The sequence below is a fragment of the Saimiri boliviensis genome, chromosome 13, assembly GCF_048565385.1.
Source record: "Saimiri boliviensis isolate mSaiBol1 chromosome 13, mSaiBol1.pri, whole genome shotgun sequence".
Lineage (NCBI taxonomy): Eukaryota > Metazoa > Chordata > Mammalia > Primates > Cebidae > Saimiri > Saimiri boliviensis.
This window is the reverse complement of record NC_133461.1, coordinates 4,746,887-4,772,734: the sequence shown is the minus strand read 5'-3', so window position 1 is coordinate 4,772,734 and position 25,848 is coordinate 4,746,887. Positions and strand designations below refer to the sequence as shown.

The following is a 25,848-nucleotide window of genomic DNA, read 5'->3' as shown; positions in this document are numbered from 1 at the left end:
CTAGACGAGACCCCTTCAAAGCTCAGAAATACAGAACTGCTTTGTAATTTTTCTTATCCGATGATGAATTTAATGTCCCCCTTACATGAAGCTTATGAATTCCCACCTAGAAGGCAATAAAGTACTTATATTTACTGAAATGCACTTTTCTAGGATTGCTTAACAATAGACTGTTTTTGTTTTTCTTGTCGATTTGCAAATCAGTTTTAAAAAGTGTTCTTTGGAAAGCACTGAGTCTTCTAGCCTGAGGTTGAATGAGATCTGGATGAAACTCTTTTTTTTTTTTTTTTTCTGAACTGTGAGCCAATTATAACTCTTTTCCTTTTCTTTTCTTTCCTTTTTTTTTGAGATGGAATCTCACTCTGTCGTCCAGACTGGAATGCAGTGGCACAATCTCAGCTCACTGTAACCTCCGCCTCCCAGTTTCTAGCAGTTCTCCTGCCTCAGCCTCTCAAGTAGCTGGGACTACAGGCACAGGCTGCCATGCCCAGCTACTTTTTTGTATTTTGTTTTTAGTAGAGATGGGGTTTCACCGCATTGCCCAGGCTGGTCTTGAACTCCTGAGCTCAGGCAATCCACCCGCCTTGGCTTCCCAAAGTACTAGGATTACAGGCCTGAGCCACTGTGCCCTGCTGGAAACTCTTAATTAAAGCAAGTGATACTGGCATTTTATTACTGCCGAGACCTGTGCTGCTCACCTCTTTTGGTGTCCTGAGCCTAGACCACAGAGCCCTCATCCCCAGGGCAGTGATCGATGCCGTCCTGTCGGACAAGGGGTTACTAGAAGGGTGACAGCCCATGCCCATGATACACATGTGGAGTTGCAGCCCAGTGCTAGGACCTCGCCCTGTTTTCACACTTAGCTGTCGAAGTCAACTCATCTGTTCTAGCGTTCTCTTTTCAAGTAAGGAACAGATCAAACAAGCTTTTTGAGGAAAGCCTCCTGACTTAAATTCAGTGGTGTGATTTATAGATTGTAGATAATACTAGGCCTCCATGTAAAAACAAGAATTCATAGAGTTCCTTCTCATTGAGTTCATATGCAGATAACATAGGTCCCCATATAATGAGGCAGCAGCTTCAGGGGGTGTGAGTTGCTTACAAACCTTGGCTGGAGTATTCATGAACAGAAATCCAACTTGTATGTAGAAGTAATAGTAATTAATGCAGTCCTCAGGAAGCACAACAGAGTTCAGGAAAACAGGTCACAGTCTTATATTCTCTTGAAACATAAGGATGTCTTTTGAAAGCCAAAAAGTGGCACTAAAATTGAACAGCTTAAATTTTCTTTCACCTACCACCTGCAGACTGCAATTGATGGTGCTTGAGTCAAGAACTATAGTTGTGGTCTCCTATAGATCACCTGCAGGAGTCGGGTGCTGAGTCCTGGCGGGGACTCCCTGGGAGTGTGTTCAGTGCAATCTGTAGCCTTACAAATGTCAGGTCTTGTTAAGCCCCTGGCAGTATTGACATAAAGAATATTATTTAAAGTTACTAAAATTTCATGGAGCTTCTAAATTTAATCTGCACTATATTATGCACCAAAATTAAATTGCAGGGGAAAAAGATGTGGTTGCAATGTGTGCTTAGAAATGACTTGTCATAATAAAATTTCTTTTACCCAAACAATTAAGAGCATTTTAAAAATTTTCTGACATAGCCAAAAAGTTTTTATTTCTGTTACAGACTTAGGAGCTGTGAATATTGCTTTATTTTCTTGATTTCAATGGACACAAATTACATGGCTCTATGTTTTCTTAAAATGAATGTACATCATGATTACAGAAATATAAAATGTGTCCCCTGGGAGGACGCCTCATTTTACATTGCCGCTCTGCCCATGATCCTGCAAAGGCTGCTCTGAAGCGGTCTTTCCCAGCTTGAAGAAATGATGCCAACCGAAGCAGGTCGATGATGCATCTTGGACTCACTGGATGGTCAGAGAACACACAGACCCCATCTCACCCACAGACCGCGGAGTCAAGCCGCCACACTGTGTGTGGGCTTAATGGCAAGGGTTCCTCCAGAGGTTTAGCATGGAGTGAGAACCAGAGATGGGATTCAAGGAGATGGAAGGCTGCTCGTTGCCTCCGGAGTGCAAACCGTGGTGGGACAGCGCCAGTGGGTCCTGAAGCACATCGCAGGCAACAGGCTTCGAGTGTCTCTGAATTAGGGGGATACATTAGGAGTGGAGGGGATAAAGGAAAGGGAAGGAGTTCAGTTCTTTCCTGAGCTAAGTGAATGAGCATGTACTGTTAAATGATAGCCGTTTGTTACAGAAATGATGCTGCGTGTCAGAAATGCTTCTGAAAAGAGGGAGAGAGACCTTTCGTCTGCATATTCAGTTCTGACACATGCTTGAGTAGGAGGAAGATGGTGGATGTTTTGCACAAGTGGAAATGCATAAAATTGGGCATTCTGAAACAATAGCAGCAGAGTATCTGGTATGACATTTTACATCGTCTCCTCGACACAGGGCAGACAGCAGTACACCTCATGACTGCAACTTCTAAATGAATCTCAGGGACAAGGTCAGAATTCCCCCTCCCCTCTGAGTCAGCTTCCTTAGAAGAAGTGGGTTCGAAGTGGGTTATTAGCACTATAAATCGCCTTTGCTGTCAGTCAAATGCTAAGAAATGCAGGACATGATACTGGCCATTTTGGTGACAGAATATAAATCACCAAAGATTAAATTATTAGATAATTTGGAAACTTAACAGTTTGCATTTTGCACTTCCAATTGTTTTGCTGACTTGCACTTTTCTTGGCTGTCCAGGATTTTATTAACCATCTTTAAGACATCTATCACCCCCTTCCTCTTCATTTTCCAATGGGCAAATTTTCCCAGGAAGGAGAGTCGCAGTACTGATGCCTGCAGTCGCTGCTCCAAAAAGATTGCTGTATTTTCATTGACATGCAGTGCATTACCATAATTGGCTTTTCTACATGATAGGAGAGAGGAAATAATAATGTCATTTTATTTACAGCCAGAGTGTCGCTTTATGAGACTTCTCCAAGTTTCTGCCATGCTGTGTAGGTCAAATGACATCTTTTGATCAGTCCTGTCCAAAGACATCAAAGCTGAGTGGCATGTAATGGAGACCTAGTGACAAACCAAATCTAGAAAAGAAATAAGACTGCCAGTTTCCCATTAAACTGCCTGCTAAACAGCGCAGCTTCCCTGTGTCGGCTACGAGACCACTCTGACCACCTAAATCAGGGGAATGAAAGGAGGCTGAATTGGACATTAGTACTGCAAATGACTGCAGTGATTGCCACGACTTCCCTCCTCCCCCCCCAAAAAAAAATCAGTGAGCAAACCATGCGAGTTACAGTGAGACTGCTCTGTGCCCATTCATTTCCCTCCTGCCACTTGCTGGTTTTCTGATCTGGTTTATTTAGGTTTGACATCAGCCAAATGGTGTAGCGGGATGTCTCTGACAGATATTCTTACTGATTTAATGGAAGGCACGACTCAGGAAAGATGGATCTTCTGAGGCAGGATTTCAGAGTGGCTGTTTTTCCCTTTTCTACCCCATTTTCTTCCCTTTATGATTCCAGTTGATGTGTTGTTCCTATTCACAGTCAAATCATTAGGGCCTTCAGAACTTGAGAAGAACTGTGTTTGATTGATGACAGTAAGGCTTCTTGTTGACTGCCACATGGGCTAGGCGGCCAGCATATTGGAAATACGATTTTTTTCAAGTCTCTTTAAACAAGTATTTTATACTAGAGCTTCATGAAAGAAGTGCTTCTGCTCTAAAACAGCAGAATTCACCTTCCCAGGTGATTGGGCCACATGGAAATTTGTATCACATGTATGGACAAAAGCCACCGCCTCCATGTTTATCTGCATCAGTTTGCTTTGGATTACATGCAGCGTCCGCTGGTTCTTTAATTCGTTATCCAGCCTGTAGTTACGGAACGTTGACTTTGTTCCAGGCATCGTGCTAGCTGCCAGGATCCAAGGTCCACTAAGATGTTGTTCTGTGCTCAAGATGACCTGGCCCAGCAGGAGGACAGATCACTAGACCCGGGGTTACCTCCCCTGTGCTATGATTAAGTGGCCGCAGGGTGTGGGGGATGTTGGGGGAGGGCCCTGAAGGCTGGCAGGTGGCGATGCTGGAGAATGTTTGTTGGGGGGGCAGCTGTCGGGTGGAGCGGAGCTGAGTCCATAGAGGGAGCCTGGTTGGCATGGTTGGAAGCAGACGCTTTTTGGTCCCCCTATTTTTCTGTTGTGGTAAAATGTACACAATTGATATGATATATAAAATCATCATATTAACCATGATTAAATGTACAGTTGGGTGGCATTAAGTACATTTGCATTGTTGTGTAGCTATCACCGCCCCATGCATTTCCAGAGCTTTTTCATCTTCTCAAACTAAGCTGAAACTCTGTACTCATTAAACAGTACCCCTTGTTCCCAGCTCCCCTGGCTCCCAGCAGCCCCCGTTACCTTCTGTCTCTGTGATGGAGTCTCGGTCGATGTGGCTGGAAACAGATTCCGACAGGGCTTTGCAGCCATCCCCTAAATGGCAGTCCGGAAAATGCTGTCCTCTGTAGCCTGTCATGGCGGATACTTGTGACCAGAACTTTTAGGGAGAACTACCCAAGGCCAATTTTGTTGACCTTCATGTAAACAAGGACATGATTTTACAGTCTGTTCTGAAGTTGGAATCAGTTCTAAATTCATGCCACTTACAGTTGCTGGTAGAGATGGCCCATTGGGGCAATATGGTTGCATATCAGGAATCTGGCCCTGGGGTGGACCATCTAGGGAAAGCCCCTGCTCCATGTCTTACCAGTGGTGTGGCCTGGGCACCTCGCTTAACCTCTGTGCCTCAGTTTCCTCATACGGGAACAGAAAGTGAAACAGGATCTCCCTTGTAGTGTTGGTGAGAAGCTAACATGGTTAATACATGTAGAGTCCTTACAATGGTGCCTGGTCCAGAGGAAGGGTTCAGTGGATATTAAACCTGTTGTTACTAGTGACATTTTATTGCAAAGCATAATGCTGGTCGAGCAGATATTCTATGGGTATGAAATGTTTATCCAAGAACAAATAATTTTTTTCTCTCAAATATAGTCCTCCCAAATAAATTACAGGTGTGCTGGGAAAATACCCTCTTCTATCCTGATGGATCATTATCCAGGAATATATTTTCTTCCTATTTGAGATTAGATTTCAGTACTGCTACTGAAAAAATTGCTTCTTATGATCCTAGAGAATATATTTGCATGCGTATACATTTTTCTTTCTGGCTACTGTCGTGAGTATCTAGGAACTGTTAGCATCAAGCATCCTTTTTCCTACTGCGACTTGACTTTGAAGAACGTCCACTTTTTAACCCACTCCCATGGTGTAGTTTAGGTTTTTTTGCTGTGTGTCTTCTTTTTTTGCTGAATCTTTCTTTGCCCCTCTTTTTTCGTTAAGTGACGCATGCTCAACATTGTTCTCCAAGCATTTTCACGGGCAGAACCACAGGAGGCCGACGGGAAAGAGAGAACCATGGTAATGAAGTCAAGAGTTGCGAGCTGAGGATCTGTGCTTGCTTCAGTTGGTCTCAGTAAGAAAGACTTTCCCGCAGCAACAAATGGAGTAGAATTTGTTTTGTTGCTTACGTTCCATGAACGCATCATTTATTTTAGAAATTGTGTTGCCCAAACCGTGAGCATTCTCCAGGAATCCCACGTATAGTCAGCGTCTGGAGACATGCTTGAGGGATAGACTCAGGGACTTCACAGGCAGCCATTCAGAAGAAATTGGAGAAACTGTCCTTAACTAGGTTTTGCTAGATTTTTTAAATGCAGATAATGCCTCGTGTAAGGGCCCCACGTATCCCCTCGTCATGTGGGCATCCAGCCTCTCCTTTGGGTATATCAGGGAAGAATGCTGCGAAGAATGCTTGAGGCTTGAACCCAGACTGGGACTGAAGCACCTTCTTCCATCTTTTTAGCCAGGAAACTTTCTCTCTCGCTTCACTCCAGGATGCAAATGAAGAGTGAAATCCACTCACCTGCTGAATTCCCTTCTCTACGTGCCCCAGGCATCCTGGGCCTGTGTCTTCCTGAGCCCCGTCCCCGGTGTGCTCAATAATGCAGCAGGATTTTACTCCACCAAAGTGTCACCTGTCTAGGTGAGTTGTGCCCGTGCCTATCTGAAGTGACAGCCATCTTTGAGTCCCTGCGTCTCTAACTGACTTCTCTTTTATCATTCATGTTGGGAAGGCAGCATTTTCCACAAGGTTGTTTCCTCTCCCCATCTTCTTTCTTCTTGCTCCTCCCCGCTTCCAGCTTCCTGGTCCCCTCCCCACCCCCTTCACGCACCTGATCAAAACATTATCACTGACAAAGGTTTCTCTCTCCAAATTAAATGAGTCCAACTAGCCTGGGAATTTCCACGAAGAAAGAAAGTGAAATGCTGATGTGCGAAGTTAATGAATCTGGTAACAGAGAGAACATTATTGAGCCTGGATAATATGATCTCGCTGCCTCCCTTCTCCTCTCGCTTCCTGTAAAGAATGTATGGAAGTCAGTTATGTGGCGTGATTCTAACATCTGTCCTACTCCATAATGGTAATTTGTATAAGTAATGGAAACAGGTTAAATACTTCCATTCCAATGTTGCCAGCAGGGACGAAAATGAACATTTCAATGAAATCATCTCGACAGAGCAGAGAGGGGAGGGGGCATAGACTGATTCATCTCCACTCCCTTTGGTGACGGGAGCCCTAATGAGAATGCTCGGATGTATAGTATCAGATAGGAGAGGAAGAGCACGCAGGTCTCAGAGATGAGAATCCCGCAGAACTGCGCCCGCACGCAAGGCGCCCGGGTCTCTCTTGCAGACCTTTGCTAATAGCGTGCTCTTTTCATTCTAAGGGAGGATGAGAGGGAAAGAGGGGAGGAGGGGCCAGGGATCTGTGTGCTCCCCTCTAATGGGCTCCCCTGCCAGGCTTATCTTCAGCTGGGCAAAACCGCAGGGTGATTCTACTAGATATCTTAGGACTCTGCTAAAACTTAAAGGGAGGAAGGAGAACTGGCATTTTCTTCATCTCTGTGTAATTAGAAATAATCCTCTTTCAGAGTGGCCTTCTCTTTGCCTAGAGAGTCACTTCCTTTAAGTTGTTAATGTGAAGAAGAGCCATTTCACTTGGCTTGCTAGTGCTATTTTAAAGAATTTAAATTGGAACTCAATTCCTTGTCACTGTATCCCTATGCATGTACTCTCCTTCTAGAGAGAATGTCAGGTCATCTAGCAAGGGGAATACGTGTCCCATGGCATCTTTGTCCATCCCAGTATGTTAACGTGGGTTGTTCAACATACTTTCAGTCCAAAATGCTGCGTTTGTATGTTGCATTTTCCAGTGTCACTACCTTTCTGTGATGTCGCCTGTTATTTAATATCCAGAGGAGTCAGAAATGGAAACATCTAGTCAGCTGGCCTGTTATATTAAATGAATATCCAGTGATTCCGGACATCCAACTTTGGCAACCCTGCAAAAGCTGAGCACCTTTTATGAAAAGGACATACCTTCTGCTTTTCGTCAGGATGTTTTGCCACCAAGGAGGCAGAGATGGGGTGCGCAGATGTTCCGTAGTGTGTGTGGATATTTGGGGTGTCTGCTAGATTTTTCAGGTTAGATTTGAAGCTGACTTTTGGAAGGCAGAGCATGTTTGGGGCAGCCATTCTTCTATTGTTGCTTCAGCTCTTTAGCAAAGCACCCACACTTGCTCATCTGTCCACGGAGCAGCGGTAACAGTGAAGCAGCGTTCTGGGAGTGTTCACCTCTTATAGAATATAAAACAGGATGGTTAAGAAAACACCTTTACTCTGTGTATAACCGGGGTACAGATTAAGATGCCAGTTCAGGGAGAATACAAAGGTAACTGCTCAGAACCAGTGTTATTAAGACTCAAGGGAATTTGGAACTTTACTACATTTAGCCGTTAAAAAACAAATACAACTGTCACTTCTCACTCACCCTTAAAAATGACTGTTGACTAGAGTGAGTCTTATTTCCTTTAAAGAAACAAAGATGTTTTAAACAATGTTGGGCTACGAATTGAGAAATATAATTTTAACCTAATTTGCTAACGATATGATGTTTGTGCCTCATGTAATTACCCCTTGTTCCCAGCTCCCCCTCATTTTCATTAGAGATGAGAATGCCTTTCAGACTGTGTGTGTGTATTTACACTGTAAACCGTCAGGTCACACATTGCTGGTGTCACATGAGGCTCTAACAGGGACCGTATACATTGCCTCATGTCCACTCACATTAGAACACACAGAATTTCATGTTGCTCAGGATGACAGCGTATCTTCAGGGACACATTGGCATCCAGAAGGCACATTTTATGACAAAAAATATTAACAAGATTTAATTAAAACATGATGTCTAACCATAAGATCCAGTTGTCCCATTTCCATTTTGGGAGTGGTAGGGGCTATATAATTTTAAATTTTTTATTCACACCCATGCACACACACACACAGCTGTGTGCACAATCACCCACACATGCGTGCGTGTGACGCTGGTGGCGCCTCCTCCCGTGCTGCTGGTGTCTGCTGGTTCAGACCATTCCTTGCCGTCTGTAGGGTGCCTGCGTGTCCCCTGACGGCAGGACACGCTGTACACGCTCACACTGTCACATTCTGCACCATCGTGCTAGGCTCAGGAAGGGTGGGGGAGTGATGGCAAAGCTGTTTTGACACAGAAAGAAATAGCAAAAATGATGTTTGGAAGTCTTTGTTTTATTTGATGGGAAAAATGTCATTTATTTCTATAAGTAATTGTAAAAGGAGAATTTTATACTGCAGTTACTGTTTTTAAGCTTACTCATTCATCAGATTTTTGTGAGGTCGGCGTGGGTGGTGGTGGGGGGGCTGGTGATGCCAATGGTGAGGGTGTAGTGGAGAAAATGCAGAGGTGGTGACTTTCAGCAGCCACCTCTTATAAAAATCTTTTAGGCTAAAACATTGTATTCATTCACCTGGTGAAGGACATTCGGATAGGTTCATCACTAGAAATAAGCATTTCTGCAAGTATTATAATATATTCCAGTACATTTGTACCTGTAAGAACTAAAGATTTTTAGAAAGCCATAATTTATAGTGAAAACAAAAGATTTTTAGAAAATGGTAGCTTGTAGTGAAAACAAAGGATTGTCACAAATAATTAGCTAAACTTGTAAGTTGTTATGTCTGTCTTTGTCTGTCTGTCTGTCTGTCTCTTTGCCAAAGTAAATTTTTTTTAAAAAGGCATCTTGAAAAGCAATTATGAGAATTCACTGATAATAGTAAAAATAAACCTAATTATTAAGAGAGATAGTTTTCTTTTCTATCATGATAGTGTTGATATGACTTTTTATTCAGACACCAAATATTGTTACTAAAGGGATTTAAGTAAAAGTCAGGTGTTATGTAACCCTGTATTTGGTTTTCAGTCAAGTATAGAAATAATTATGCAGAATGTGTTAGCTCACGGTTATCCCACTGGTAAATAATTTCTGCTTGTGACCACTTTTAAAGATGAGCGTTCTCCCAGCTGTGCTGGAGTTCAGGGCTCGGCTCTCCCCAGTCGTAGCACGGGGGCCTGGCACACATCCTTGCCTCTGCCTACATCCGTGCTGCGATGGCCTGGGGATTGCCATTCCCATTTCGTTTCTGCATCCTGTGTGTTTATGAGAATAAGATACTGGCTTCTAAAATGGAGGCATGTTTGTAAGACATAAGTCCTTTGTAGGTTTTGGACACTGTGGAAGACCCCTTTGCTTCTTGATCTCTCACTCCCATCCTCTGAGACCCTCAAAAAGGTCTGTAGAAGTTCACCTTTCGGGAGCACACTCTGTGTGAAAGTTTTACAGGAGGACAGTATGCAGTGCTGTGAAGGTAACTGGGTTACCAGGCAGCAGTAGATTTGGCGACATTTGTTCGTAATTCTTGGTGATGGCTGGCAGCATGTAGTCAGGGAATGAGTCGGTACTTAATCTGAGTTATGTTTCTTTAGACTCTTTTCAGCCGTTTGTAGAGCTATGCCATGCACAAGTCTCCTCTCTGGATTTCTAAATGTTTCTCATTGGGGTGAGCCCTACCTTGGCTGATGAAAGTCCTTTTTTATTTTCAGGGGGTCAGATAATATGAAGTTGGAATCTGGTGTAGACCCAGACTCATCAGACTGCCTTACAGTGGGATTCATTTATCCCCAGATGTGGGGTAAAAGCTGACATCATCTGATGTTTTGAGTGCAGGCCATGGGGCGTGCATATCGTGGGGATGACTAGCTTGGTTTCTGCAATAAGAGAACATTTCCACCACATGTTAGTGAACATGCGTGCCAGTCATCAGGAAATAGCCAAGCGCTCTCTCAGGTGCATGGAAGTGTCCCTTGCCTTTTGCTCTTCTCACTTTAACTTCTTTTACTTTTTTCAGATTCTCATATAATATCCTCTTTTTCTTCCTGACACCTCTGAAAATCAGAGTTTTTCATATTCTAAGTTATGGTTTAAGCTCTGATTTGTGCTACTTGTTAAGTATGTTGTTGAAAAACTTCAGACAAAAGATTAACACCTAAAGTACTTATTGGGAACAGCAAGAGGGTCTTAAATTAGTTTTCTTCTTCTCCACTTAACTTGAAATTGAATTGGGGGGCAGTGAGAGAACGAAGAAATTATGTTTATTTTAAAACAGTTACCTGTGGATTCCTAATTAAAATTAGAATTGGGAAAAGTCATTAGGTCATTTTATGTGTAGACTCTGAGGTTCTTAAAAATGGTTTCTATTTTTTTAACATTTACTGGTTTATTATGTATATATAATAACCATAATATATATATATATATTTAAATTATATTTCTATTTATTTTTCATTGTACATGAATAAGTTCTTTAGTGGTGATTTCTGAAATTTTGGTGTATCCATCATCTATTGGGTTTTAAGTACATAAAATAGTTTCGTTATAAATGAAATGCTTAAGCAAACCAGTACATTAATGATTGGTATCAGGCAACTAAAATTTGCCAAAGTAATAGGAAAATTTTTGTTTCTATCGTGTTAGAGCAGAAGTGGCCTTTTGGCTTTGCTTGGCAGGGTGTCAGCCTTCCTGCAAGAAATTAGAATGATGTTAGGAAATTAGTGCATATATCGTATTTTCACCTCCTTTTCTGATGAGGAAGGGCTGGGCTCTGCCTAGGTCTGCCCTCTCTGCATTATTCGTTTCCCCGTATATTCTAAGGTTCATCAAAACCACCTGCTCTCTCCATAACGAAGGTGACGTTTCTTTATGAGTGATCAATTGTAAATTTGAAAGAAAGTGTGTTTTTTAAGATTCTACAATGAATTGAAGCTGTACATTCATCACTTAGGTGTGGGGGCCCCTTTTGTGAATTGGCCCCTTGGAGTAAGTGTGTTTTGATATAATGGCCATCTGTTCATGGATATCACATTTGCCAGTCTGAAAAATAGTTTGATGTAGATAAACATGTAATTTGGTAAGATTATGTAGTTTCACCAGCTGGCAGTACAATAGTGAAATTTGGTATTTACGGTAAGGCAGTCACCAGGCAGGGACTGAAGACCTGAGTTTTGTGTATGTCACTTCTGAACACCCATTCCTCTTTCACAGCCAGCACTCACATGTGCTAATGAGGAGAAGAGCTTGGGTAGACAGCCTTCCTAACTTCCTGTCCTTTGTGACCTCCTCCTCCGTCAGGCCTCCGAAGAGCTGTTCACAAGGAACAGCATTTCTGCCTGGTTTGGCTTTCCCATCTTCTCCCTTCCTTCCTCTGTTCTTTGGCAGCAAAGCCTCTGAAGGCCAGGCACAGGGAAAAGAAGAACAAGAAGGGCCCAGGCAGTCTGTGGCCCGAGTTTCACATCTGACTGTCAGAGCACCATCTACACAACAGTTGAGGCTGGTGCTGGGTCAGCTTTACTGGGATGGGCTTATCGTTATTTTGTTCCCATCGTTCCCATTTATTTGGTATTAGGAGTAGCTTGAGTGGCATAGGCTAAGCAGGTCCCCGTAGCCACGGGATGCTGACCCATCAGTGTGCAGGGCGTTTCTCATTCATTCTGTGAGTCTGCAGGGTGTGAGGGAGAGGAGGAGCAGGTGTCCAGGTTCCTTGGGGCTGTCGTAGTAACACAGCACCATGGACTGCGTGGCTGTGTGTGGACTGTGAGCCACAGACATGTATTACTCATAGTTTTGGGCCTGGGAGGGGGAGATCAAGGCACCAGCAGATCCAGGGTCTGGTGAGGGCCTGCCTCCTGTGTGTGGATGGTGTCATCTCACTGTGTCCTCACGTAGGGGAAGGGGGAGGCATGCCGTTCTCGAGGGCTCTTTCCTGGTGACCTCCTAAAGGCCCCACCTCCTACTACCATTACCTTGGGGAGTTAGGTTTCAACCTAGAAATTTGGGGGCGAGGGTACAAACGTTCAGAACACAGCAGCTGACGAGCAGCACACAGTTGGGCTAAATACTGATGGTGATGATTCTGTTATTGCTGTAAATACTTCCTATAACCCCCAAAAGATATTGCTCCAGTGGGGACAGTGATTGAACCAGTGGGGAAACTGAGGTCCCAAGGAGTGAGTGAGCTTATCGGGTCACCTACTGCATACGCCTGTTTGAGTCTGGGCTTCTGCCAAGGTCTCCAGACAACAAATCTGTACCTTCCATGTTTCTCTCCTTCTGCCACGCTAATAGGGTGGGTGGGGCGATCTGTTCTAGTAAAGAAACCACCGCAGTGGCCATGCTAGTATAAGCCCCAGAAAGGTGAACCAGTGGGGCGGCAGTCCCAGTCCAGCTCACTTCTTTTCAGGCCCAGGCTCCTGGGGAGCACCCTTTTGGATCACCCCTGCTCACATCCAGGGTGGATTAGTGGAACTCTCTGTATGTGACAGGTATAGCCCGGGGGTGGGGGGCTGGCTTCTCAAAGTGGTTTGGCACAATCCTCCCTGATACAGACTTCACAAAATCGAAGCTTCTGTGCCTGATACGGACCCCCACGTTATCCTTCTTGTTTGCGGGCACCTGGGGTTCCTGGTTGGAATTTCTGCCTCCACCTTCTCCCCAGGTCCTAAACTCTTAAAATGAAACTCTGTTGATTTTCAGTCCTACTGAGGGGTTCTGGCCCTGGGATGCCGGTGCTCTCTGCCTGTCACCTGGTTTTGGAAAGGTGCAGGCTCTTGTTAGGGGCATAGGGGCGCAACCGAACCGGAAGGCTCAGTGCACGGTGTTGAGCGGACCAGGCGTGGAGGGAGGCAGAGGCTGCTTGGAGCCTGGTATGCTGCTGCCCGGCTGAGCCTTGGGAAGGTCCTTGGCTGCTCAGCTGTGAGGGGGCAGATCAGAAGCGCAGGCTGTCCAGTGCTGGCTGTTGGAGGTGGTCGTCCCTTGGTGGTGCTGTGGCTCCAGTTACTATAATTATTTTTATTGTTATTGGGTCCTCGGAACTAAGCCAGTCCTTGAAGGGTCTTGGAGTGATGGAGGAAGAGGGTAAGGTGAGGCTGGCAGTCAGTCACAGATTTAATATGGAGTCTTTCATGGGACTCCCTCCTGCCTATCTCCGTCTGTGTGGTCGTGGAGTCCCTTGCACCCACTAACGTCTGTGGCTGTCCCAAAGAATCTTCCCTTCCGTGGTCATAAGAGCCTCAGACAAGAGGCCACCCTGACCAGCATTTCAGCCTCTGGGCCCCTGGACAGGTGTGGTGGGAGAATGGTGGGCATGTGCTTTATCCAAGGAGGACAGGAAAGCTGCTCGGGGTCAGGAGGGTGGGTTTGGGCCCGTAAGAAAAGGTGCCCAGTGATGTGAGGTGGAGAGCGGGCTGCCCTCCCAACTGTCTTGAAGGTTTGTGCTTCCTTGCATCTCTTGAAAATTAGAGCGAAAAACTTAGCTCGTTAAATAAAATAGGTATGACGAGCTAAAAGAACATAGTAGCATAGTAAAATTGCTGAAAAATATAAGATCAGCGGGATTAAATAAACTGGAAGAGTATATGCTAAAAGTATAAATGCCAGAAGGCTCAGAGGGCAAGGACAGCAGTGAGCAAACCCCAGCATGGTGGCCTGTGTGGGGTGAGGTGCTGTGGAAAGGCTCTGGGCCCCCTGGCCTCTGGTTTGTCAGACTCTGCAGCCCCTCCCATGGGAAGGCTGGATGGAGAACGCCCTAGAGTGGCTGTGGAATTGAGGAGATGGAGCAGGAGGAAAATGGGAGGCGGCCGCTGTAGTCAAAGCTTGGGGGAACTGGGGCAGAGCATCCCAGGGCAGCCTCTCCAGCGGCATGGGGCAGGGGCCCAGTCCTGCTCTCAACCCAGACACTGTCTGCATCCCCGCTCCTTCCATCCCCCTTTCATTAACATTAAAACAAAGTAACAATAAAGCCTTTCCCAATATTCCTGCCCCAGGCTGGGCCATGCCATTGTCTGTGCTCCACAGTTCCCAGGATCTGACTGGGGCCTGCAGCTGTGGCCGGTAGATGTTCCATGAAAGTTTGCTTCTAGCTAATTCACTCCAGCAATGGTGTTGAATGGCTGGTCCGTGGTAGCTGAACTGAAAATATTGAAGATTTTCAAAATCCAGATACTTCTCAAGAACCACCCCACCCAATGATAAATAACCCATGTATTCCTTATCTAGGAAAAAAAAACCACTGTCACATTCTTGAAAAGGATTTTTCACTGTTCTGTGTATATAATGTTGTCTTTTGCTCTTTTCATTTAATGACTTCCTCCGTGCCATGAAAACATACTTTCTTGTGTTTGAAGGATGCTGCATCCTGGGAATAAACTCTGGTTCATGTAACTACTTATAGTTGAAGATTTAGATGGTGGCAAGTTTTATGTGTGTAAAAGAACATCTTGTATAAGGGACATCTTTGTGCATGAAGCTTTTTCTGCATTGCATGTTAACTTCTTAGGCCAACTTCAAAAACTAAAATGACTGGCGTAAAGAGTATCAGTGTTTTCCTATTTCCCTCCCTTTACTCATTTTCTTTGAGATTCTCTCATTTACAACACCGTGGCTGGCACATAATGGCTGTTGTAAATACTTAATACAGAACTACTTTTGACCATGAGTTCATTCAAAAACATTAACTCCATATCTTCTCTGGTATCTGCATCTTAGTGAGACTAAAGAAAATCACTTGATCCCGATAGTGGCAAAGGGAAAGAGCTGGGGCTGGGAGTCAGCTGCCTCACTTTCAAATTGTGTTTCCACCACTTGTTTGCTGTGTTCCTTTGGGGAAGTCAGTCAACCTTCCTGAGACTCTGTTCTCTTTCCTGTAGAATAGGTGATATGTAGCTTGAAGGGTGGTGAAAATTAAATGAGGCAATGGGATGAAAACACTCAACCCAGAGACACCTGAGCTTATGCTGTGTTGTTGAGTAAATGAGTTCACAGCTTGATGAAGAGGACAGACAGGTAACAGCTCCAGATTCTTCTGGGCGTGGTGAATTCTATGAGGATGGCATAAGGAGACAGGAGGGTTGGGGTCCCAGTAGCTTGCACCAGGCAGAGAGTGGGGGAGGGCTGGCATCCAGACCGGGCACTCCTCCACTAGGAAAGGGCTTCCTGGGACCAGATAGATGGGGTGGGCTGGGCACAGGTGGGGCAGCTGTGAGGGGTCCAGACACCCTGCCTGGGACTCACAGCTTCAACAAAGGTTTGAACTCAGGGTCGTCGGGAGCAGAGTGTCTGCTGGAAGGGAGAATATCGGAGACCAGGGGTGGAGGGAGGTCGGCTGGGGACACTGGGAGGCTCTTGCCATAGCTGGTGATCAGCGTGGGGCCAGGTTGGATGGTGGCCTGAGGATCAGGAAGCTTTGAAGATTCTGCTGCTTTTCTGGCTCAGATCCTCTCATTTGGGTTTATTCAGTAACATCTGAATCTGGAGATTCAGAAGGAGGAGAGAGCATGCTGCCGTTCTGAGGAGGAGGGTGCTGGAGGGGGCGGTGGGGTGTCATTTTGTTTGCACACAACTGAGGTGCGGTGTGGAGTACTGTGTCACCTCAGGCCTGTTTTAGAACGGTGGGGCTTCTTCCATCGGGCCTACACAGGGCCAGGCCCTGAAAGCACCCTGGGGGCCGCATGACAGGTGCCTCCCTGATGGGCCTGTGTCTGGCAGGTGTGCAGGGGTGCCCATGGCCGTGGTGGGCACAGGCACTGCGGTTGTGGAGAAGGTGAGATTGGCCCAAGAGAGGCTACAGGAAGGACGGGCAACAGCAGGAGGCAGACCCGGGGAATGGGGCAGCTCAGAACAGGGAGGGGAAGCGGGCACCGAGGGTCCGAGGTGAGGGACAGGGCCCCGTGCTGCTCACAGGTGCAGCCAGGTGGGGAGTGAGAAGCTGCTTCCAGATGGCATCTGGAAGGTGGGCATGCTGGTTGCGGGCAGGGAGAGCCTGAACTGGTGGGGGCCAGTCTTCACCTTTGTCCCCACTGGAGCTCCTTCCCTTCCAAAAGTGTCCCTGCCCACCCAGTCACACGCTGCCTGATCACCCTGCTTTATTTCTTCCCTGGGACATGAGTGCAGCGGGGCAGGGACTTTATGGACCCCCCCACCCTCTCCACACACCCTGGAGCCAGCAAAGGGCCGTGGGCATCTGCGTAAGCAAACGGCTTGCTGGAAAGATGGCCTCTTAGGTGGGCCTTCTCGTTCTGGGGATCTTTGAGGTCCAGTCTGTTCCTGACACAGATTGGCAATGCGATGCATTTTAGTTCAGCCTAGGAACTTCCGGGGCGCAGAACAGACTGTCTTGGAGGAGGACGGCCTGAATGGAGTCTGCCCTGGTTGACACTCTGCGCCTGCCGGGAGGATACGGGTGCAGGATGGTGCGGGAAGAGGCCATCACCTTGTGGTCCTGATGCAGGGCCAGGCCCTGAGACACAGCCCCGACTCCTCATCCTTTGTGGGCGCCTGCTCCAGCCAAGAGGACAAGGATTGGCCAGTGTTGAACACACCCTGGAGGCATGACAGCAGGTTTCCCATTTCTGTGTTTTCAGAGTTGAGATGAAAGCCTGCTGTGGACAGAGTTGTGTCCCCTTCTTTCATGTGTGGAAGCCCCGACTCCCATCATGGCTGTATTAGAAGGGGCCTGTAGGAAGTAATCAGCATTAAATGGCGTCATAGGGCAGGGCTCTGGTCCAACATGGTGGCCTTAGAAGTGCAAAAGCTCTCTCTGTCCACATGCTGAAAGAACAGCCATTCAGGGAGGGAGCTGCCCTCCTTAAGCCAGGGAGAGGCTTCACAGAAACCAAACCCTGCCAGGCCTTAACCTGGGATTGCAGTCTCCAGAACTGGGAGAAAGGAAGTTCTGTTGGTCAGGCCAGCCCATCTACAGTATGTGGATGTGGCAGCCCAGGCGACAATCAGACTCACTTATCAGCACACATAGGTGGCTGCCTCCTGTGGGGTGGGCCATGGCTGGGGCAGAGGCACACAGAGCAGCAGGCCAGCAGTGATGGGCTCCCCTAATGGAGCAGATCCAAGTCAAGCGAAATGCTTCCTTCACATTAGTGACCAAGCCATGAAGCTCCCCTTCACAAAGACGGCTTGGTGAAAGCCATGAGGCACTTTCCTGTAGTAGATCCCCATGGAAGGAACCGTGTGAGGGCACACAGCGGGAGGGGCCGGGGCCAGCATGCTCAGGCCTCCCAACACCATAAAGCCGGGTCTTCCACGTCACCTGGGCATTTTCCCACCCAGCACAGGCTGCGGCCTTCCCAGTCACCCTCAAAGTCCACTGAGGAGCTGCACCTTGGGGCCCAAGCCGCGGTGGCCCAGGCCAGGCTGGTTCAAAGCTGACGAGTTTTACCAGTGGTTCTTAAAGTGGCATGCCTGGGCCCCAATGGTGAACCCTCAGAACCGGGCCATCCTAAACCTTTAGTAACTACCAGCAAATGACAATCACCTGAACTTGGCAACTCTCTCTGAATTTTATGAGTGTTATATTTCCCAGGAAGGTCAGAATCATCTAGAGCATTGCCCAGATGCTGATGCCTGTAGTTGAGGCCCGGGGTCTTCCATGGTCGAGTATTTTCCACACTCACAGCACAGTATGAACAGGACTGTGATTCCTAGATTTGCTAATAGATTGCTGTCCATGTACCGCCGTGAAACACATGAGCACAGGTGTGCAGATTGCCTTCCGCTCTCACAGGAGGTGGGGCTGAGGCCATGTGCAGAAAAGGGCAGGAGGGCCTGAGCTGGAAGAGACACTCCACGTGGCCGATTCAGTTGTCTCTCATTGTGTGTGTGTGTGCGTGTGCTCGCGCGTACACATGTGATTGTGCATGTGCCTGAGAGTGCTGGCTGCCACGAGAATCTGAAGGCCTTTGTTTGCAGGTGCTGAGGCTCTCACACGGCTCCCCGACCCCTCCCTGGCATCCTCCCTTTGGGCAGCCGAGATGTTTCCTGCCCCTCCTGTCAGTCCTCCCTGGAAACGTGTGTGCTCTTTGCCATGTTCCCTTAGGCCCTGGCTGTGATGATTGATAATGAATGATGATATTTCATGAGACACCCCTCTCAGGTCAGATCAATGCACTTTTTAACAGGGACTTTCTGCAAAATATCTTAACCCCAAATATCCCAAGTTGTTGAAGGAACTCCGGTCCAGCTAGTTGTTCCCTCAAAAAGGGAAAAATAATTAAAGAACCTTGGTCAGCGAAGTATAGGCAGGGTCACGTGCAGCCATCTCCTCCTGGGCATGAGGCAGGGTCACGTGCAGCCATCTCCTCCTGGGCGTGAGGCAGGGTCACGTGCAGCCATCTCCTCCTGGGCGTGAGGCAGGGTCACGTGCAGCCATCTCCTCCTGGGCGTGAGGCAGGGTCACGTGCAGCCATCTCCTCCTGGGCGTGAGGCAGGGTCACGTGCAGCCATCTCCTCCTGGGCGTGAGGCAGGGCCACGTGCAGCCATCTCCTCCTGGGCGTGAGGCAGGGTCACGTGCAGCCATCTCCTCCTGGGCGTGAGGCAGGGTCACGTGCAGCCATCTCCTCCTGGGCGTGAGGCAGGGTCACGTGCAGCCATCTCCTCCTGGGCGTGAGGCAGGGTCACGTGCAGCCATCTCCTCCTGGGCGTGAGGCAGGGTCACGTGCAGCCATCTCCTCCTGGGCGTGAGGCAGGGTCACGTGCAGCCATCTCCTCCTGGGCGTGAGGCAGGGTCACGTGCAGCCATCTCCTCCTGGGCGTGAGGCAGGGTCACGTGCAGCCATCTCCTCCTGGGCGTGAGGCAGGGTCACGTGCAGCCATCTCCTCCTGGGCGTGAGGCAGGGTCACGTGCAGCCATCTCCTCCTGGGCGTGAGGCAGGGTCACGTGCAGCCATCTCCTCCTGGGCGTGAGGCAGGGTCACGTGCAGCCATCTCCTCCTGGGCGTGAGGCAGGGTCACGTGCAGCCATCTCCTCCTGGGAATGAGGCAGGGTCACGTGCAGCCATCTCCTCCTGGGAATGAGGCAGGGTCACGTGCAGCCATCTCCTCCTGGGCATGAGGCAGGGTCACGTGCAGCCATCTCCTCCTGGGCATGAGGCAGGGTCACGTGCAGCCATCTCCTCCTGGGCATGAGGCAGGGTCACGTGCAGCCATCTCCTCCTGGGCATGAGGCAGGGTCACGTGCAGCCATCTCCTCCTGGGAATGAGGCAGGGTCACGTGCAGCCATCTCCTCCTGGGAATGAGGCAGGGTCACGTGCAGCCATCTCCTCCTGGGAATGAGGCAGGGTCACGTGCAGCCATCTCCTCCTGGGAATGAGGCAGGGTCACGTGCAGCCATCTCCTCCTGGGAATTAGGCAGGTGTCCCGCAGAGTAAAGGTTCTGAAGTGTCCTGCAGGCATCTCAGCATCTGTGGCCTTCAGCCCCTTCCATGGGACCGCTGCTATATCCTGCAGGCCCCTTCAGCCCATGACATTGCTCTGCTGCGCAGTGGTGGGCCTGTAGTAGGCGGATGGAGTGTGGACCATTGGCCTTTCATAATTAAACAGTTTTTATTGTGATCAAATGTTTATAATGTGTAAATGACCATTGTACGTGCACAGTTTCATGGCATTAAGAGCATTCATATTGTGCAGCCATCAGCACCCGCCATCTCCAGAATGCTCTCGTCTTCCCAGACGGAAACTCCGTCCCCACCAAACAACAGCCTCCCTCTCCCAGTACCCACTGCCATTCTGCTTTCTTTTTCTGTGACTGTGGCAACTCTTGGGCCCCCACGTGAAGTGGGCCATGTGGTGCGTGTCCTTTTGTGAACCCTCCCCTCAGTGCGCACTCGGCACTTGAGGGACCATCGCGTTGCAGTGCATGGAACCCCCTTTCCAGTGCCGAGTGACATCACGGTCCATGGTGTGGATGGACCACATGGGTTCATCCCTCCAGCCAGCAGTGGACACTTCGGTGCTTTCCAGCTTTAGGCTGCAGTAAATGAGGCTGCCGTGGGCCGTGGTGATGGCTTTTGCCATCTGTCTGGCAGCCCCATGTGGGTGATGCTTTGCTCTGTCTAAGCAGATTGGCGGCGCTGTGTTGGTTCTTGTTTTTGGTGAAGACCAGAGTGTTTTTATTGCTTGCTATTGAGGACTATTTTCGTTTATGGAAACTATATAGTACTGCCTCTGAGTATCCTGCTCTAAAAACTGATCACCAGGTCCTGCCTGGTGGGTGTTTAAAAATATTTGCCACGTGGAAGTCATGAGGGGACTCACGTGTCACTCATGGAGAGAACAGCCTATAGGAGGGGTACTTGGCAGGAGGTGGCTGGAGTCCCATGTCCCCAGCCTTCCCACCAGGCTGCAAGGGTCAAACTGACATCTTTGGGAAGAGCATGGGACATCATCCTCCAGTTCAGGCTCCTTTGGTGAAGACACAGTCACTCAGGAGGGGCCAGCGCCTTTTGAAACTTACCTTCTGCAAAAGGGTAGATGTATAAAGTTGGGATAGCCTTGTGTCCTGGGAGCTCAGCTGAAAAATATTTTTTTAAAGATCATCTAACTGCTGGGGAGGCCGCATCCTTGAAGATGATTTACTTCTAACTGGGTTTCATTTTTCTCTCCTAGCTTATGTTCCTGAGGAAGAATTGAAGGCAGCAGAAATAGATGAAGAGCACGTGGAGGATGATGGGCTGTCTTTGGACATTCAGGAAAGTGAGTACGTGTGCAGTGAAGAGACGGAGATCAAAGAGGCCCAGAGCTACCAGAACTCCCCGGTCAGCTCTGCCACTAACCAGGACGCCGGCTATGGGTCGCCATTCAGCGAGAGCAGCGACCAGCTGGCCCATTTCAAAGGCTCTTCCTCTCGAGAAGAGAAGGAGGATCTGCAGTGTCCCGACAGCGTCTCGTACCCCCAGGACAGCCTGGCACAGATCAAAGCTGTGTATGCAAACTTGTTCTCTGAGTCCTGCTGGTCCAGCTTAGCTCTGGATTTAAAGAAGTCGGGTTCCACCACCAGCACCAACGATGCCAGCCAGAAGGAGAGCTCCGTCCCTACCCCCACGACCCCTGCCTGCCCCGCCAGCACCACTGGCCCCACCACAAGCACGCCCAGCACCAGCTGCAGCTCCAGCACCAGCCACAACAGTACCACCAGTACCAGCAGCAGCTCGGGGTACGACTGGCACCAAGCCGCCCTGGCCAAGACGCTGCAGCAGACGTCCTCGTACGGGCTGCTCCCCGAGCCCAGTCTGTTCAGCACTGTGCAGCTCTACCGCCAGAACAACAAACTCTACGGCTCTGTCTTCACTGGCGCCAGCAAGTTCCGGTGCAAAGACTGCAGCGCGGCTTACGACACGCTGGTGGAACTGACGGTGCACATGAATGAGACGGGCCACTACCGCGACGACAACAGGGACAAGGACTCCGAGAAGACCAAGCGGTGGTCCAAGCCCAGGAAGCGCTCCCTGATGGAGATGGAGGGGAAGGAGGACGCCCAGAAGGTGCTGAAGTGCATGTACTGTGGACACTCGTTCGAGTCCTTGCAGGACCTCAGCGTCCACATGATCAAAACCAAGCATTACCAGAAAGTGCCTCTGAAGGAGCCAGTGCCAGCCATCACCAAACTGGTCCCCTCCACCAAAAAGCGGGCGCTGCAGGACCTGGCGCCCCCCTGCTCCCCCGAAGTGGCAGGAATGGCCACAGAGGTGGCCCTGAGTGAGTCGGCCAAGGATCAGAAAGCGGCAAACCCGTATGTCACGCCTAATAACCGCTACGGCTACCAGAATGGCGCCAGCTACACCTGGCAGTTCGAGGCCCGCAAGGCGCAGATCCTCAAGTGCATGGAGTGCGGCAGCTCCCACGACACCCTGCAGCAGCTCACCGCCCACATGATGGTCACTGGGCACTTCCTCAAAGTGACCACGTCGGCCTCCAAGAAGGGCAAGCAGCTGGTGCTGGACCCCGTGGTGGAAGAGAAGATCCAGTCCATTCCCCTGCCGCCCACCACCCACACACGGCTGCCGGCCTCCGGCATCAAAAAGCAGCCTGACTCTCCCGCAGGGTCCACGGCTTCTGAGGAAAAGAAGGAGCCGGAGAAGGAGAAGGTGCCAGTGGCTGGCGACACGGAGAAGATCAAGGAGGAGAGCGAGGACAGCTCGGAGAAGTTTGAGCCCAGCACCCTGTACCCGTACCTGCGCGAGGAGGACCTGGATGACAGCCCCAAGGGAGGGGTGGACATTCTCAAGTCCCTCGAGAATACCGTCTCCACGGCCATTAGCAAAGCCCAGAACGGCGCGCCCTCGTGGGGTGGCTACCCCAGCATCCACGCGGCCTACCAGCTGCCGGGCACCGTGAAGCCACTACCTGCGGCCGTGCAGAGCGTGCAGGTGCAGCCATCCTACGCCGGTGGCGTGAAGTCGCTGTCCTCCGCCGAGCACAATGCCCTCCTGCACTCCCCAGGGAGCCTCACGCCCCCACCGCACAAGAGCAACGTGTCTGCCATGGAGGAGCTGGTGGAGAAGGTCACGGGCAAGGTCAGCATCAAAAAGGAAGAGAGACCCCCCGAGAAGGAGAAGAGCTTCCCGGCCAACGCTGGGTCCCCCGTGGCAAAAGAGAATAAAGATTTCCCTAAAACGGAGGAAGTCAGCGGCAAACAACAGAAGAAGGGCCCTGAGGCCGAGTCCGGGAAGGCCAAAAAGGAAGGGCCGCTGGACATTCACACCCCAAACGGCACAGAGCCTCTCAAGGCAAAGGTCACCAACGGCTGCAGCAACCTGGGGATCATCACGGACCACTCGCCGGAGCCTTCCTTCATCAATCCGCTGAGCGCTTTGCAGTCCATCATGAACACCCACCTGGGCAAGGTGTCCAAGCCCGTGAGCCCCTCGCTGGACCCGCTGGCAATGCTGTACAAGATCAGCAACAGCATGCTGGACAAGCCGGTGTACCCCGCCACCCCTGCGAAGCAGGCCGATTCCATCGACCGCTACTACTACGAAAACAGCGACCAGCCCATTGACTTGACCAAGTCCAAGAACAAGCCGCTGCTGTCCAGCGTGGCCGATTCGGTGGCGTCGCCTCTGCGGGAGAGTGCGCTCATGGACATCTCCGACATGGTGAAAAACCTCACGGGCCGCCTGACACCCAAGTCGTCCACGCCGTCCACGGTTTCGGAGAAGTCCGACGCGGATGGCAGCAGCTTTGAGGAGGCGCTGGACGAGCTGTCGCCGGTCCACAAGAGGAAGGGCCGGCAGTCCAACTGGAATCCGCAGCACCTGCTCATCCTGCAGGCTCAGTTCGCTTCGAGCTTGCGGGAGACCGCGGAGGGCAAGTACATCATGTCGGACCTGGGCCCGCAGGAGAGGGTGCACATCTCTAAGTTTACCGGCCTCTCCATGACCACCATCAGCCACTGGCTGGCCAACGTGAAGTACCAGTTGAGGAGGACAGGAGGGACGAAATTCCTGAAGAACTTAGACACAGGGCATCCTGTTTTCTTTTGCAACGATTGTGCCTCTCAGTTCAGAACTGCTTCTACGTACATCAGTCATTTGGAGACGCACTTGGGCTTCAGCCTGAAGGATCTCTCCAAGCTGCCACTCAATCAGATTCAAGAACAGCAGAATGTCTCGAAAGTCCTCTCCAACAAAACTCTGGGCCCGCTGGGGGCCGCCGAGGAAGACCTGGGCTCCACATTCCAATGTAAGCTCTGCAACCGGACCTTTGCGAGCAAGCACGCAGTCAAACTGCACCTCAGTAAGACGCACGGCAAGTCCCCCGAGGACCACCTGATCTATGTGACTGAGCTGGAGAAGCAGTAGCGTCCAGGTATGCAAGTGACCGCGGAACATTGCACTAAACGTCGTCGAGCTGCACTAGGCCTGGCCTGAGCCTCTAAAATCAGTCTTTCCTTTGTTGCTGGACTGCCTGTCTGGACCTTGGTTTTTCTTACACAGATTTTGTAGTTATATTTATATGCTCTTTGTCTGATCTGTGCATGTTATTTTTCTTTTTCCGTGAGTCAAAGTCTGACCTTTATTTTCAACATCTGTTCTTGATGTGAAGCTATCTTTTGTAGGAACTAGTGGGGCACATTACCCGGAGACATTATTTAGCAGTAAAGAAAGACACAAATAACAATGATAAAGAGACATCCCAAAATGACGAAGTTGCCATGACAATAAAGGTCATAGAACCTGGTAGTGTCAGGTTTAACCCTTTGAGGACTGTAATTGCATTTCTGTGCCTTTCACTTGAAAAAAAAAGAAAAAGGAAAAAAAGGCTTAAAGGCATTTCATTCAGATCAAAAGCTGTGTCAGACGCAAAACTTATTTAATAATTAAAAAATGAGCTTTTATATGCAGAACTGGTTTGTGAGGGAAAGATGCATGCAGCTGTGGGAAGATAGGAAGCTGTCTAGGACTCACGGGTTTGGAAGCCACAAGTCTACATGTTTAAAACAAAAAAGAACAGACACCCACTCGCCACTATGCCCAAACCCTCTGGATGCTGAAAAATGCCACTTTTGGCAAAAAAAAAAAAAAAAAAAAAGTATGCAAGCTATTATTTAAAAATGTGTAAAAATGCTATTTCTTTTTTCCTGTAAAATATTGCGGTTTATAGTTATTTACAAATGTAAGCTTTGGTACAAGCTGACCTTTCTATAGCGTGCTGCATTGGTAAATGAAAAAAAAAACAAAAAACAAAAAAAAAAAAAAAAAAAAACCGGGGCGAACGTTGGAGTCCTTTCCTTGTAAATTGCCAGCATCAGCTTAAAAACTCCTGTATGTTACATATCGTACCATTTTAATCTCTTCAACTTTCTTTGTACCTTCTGGCTGTATGCTTTCTCTTTTAACTTTTTATATTGTCATTTTATATTAAATTTCTGTGTATATAATGTAAAACCACAATTTTTGAATAAAATTGAGTTCCTGCAGCTTGATTTTAAATCGAGGACTTCTACTGGCACTGTGTCTCTCCAGATGCGTGTACTCAGAGGGACTGTCAGACAGAAATAAGTACATAAAAACAAAGCAAGCAATGCACTATTAATTATACATTTTGATGTCCTATCATTAATATTGTACAGTACATTTTGGCTCACACAATTAAATCCACTGTTTTCTCAGATGTAAAATAAACCCACATGCAGTTCTTGATTTACATGGATTGTCATGTCGTCATTATTTTGCCTTTGAGATGTTGTTTCAGCAACAAGAGGTATTGCTTATGCAATCAACCAACAAAAATTCTATTCGGAATCATTATTTCATGATTTGTGTGCTGACATGTTTCATTCAAATGATAAGTATTGCGTTTAAAAAAATGATAATTAAAATTTTTAACTCCACGGGGTGCCAAGGATTGACGAGTTTAGCCATTGAGCGTTGGCTGTTTTGTACTTAGGTGGGCTGAGATGCTTCCTTCAGAA

General features: G+C 48.6%; 1 protein-coding gene across 1 annotated transcript in view; it reads left to right on the top strand.

Moving 5' to 3' along the window:
• TSHZ1 (teashirt zinc finger homeobox 1) overlaps window positions 1–25,580 on the top strand; it is an 82,042-nt gene extending 56,462 nt beyond the window's left edge. The window contains exon 2 of the mRNA XM_039463835.2: window positions 21,042–25,580. Within this exon, the coding sequence (XP_039319769.2) occupies window positions 21,042–24,235 (3,194 nt within the window). The 3' untranslated portion in view covers window positions 24,236–25,580. The remainder of the gene's footprint in view (window positions 1–21,041) is intronic.
• Window positions 25,581–25,848: the final 268 nt, after the last annotated feature.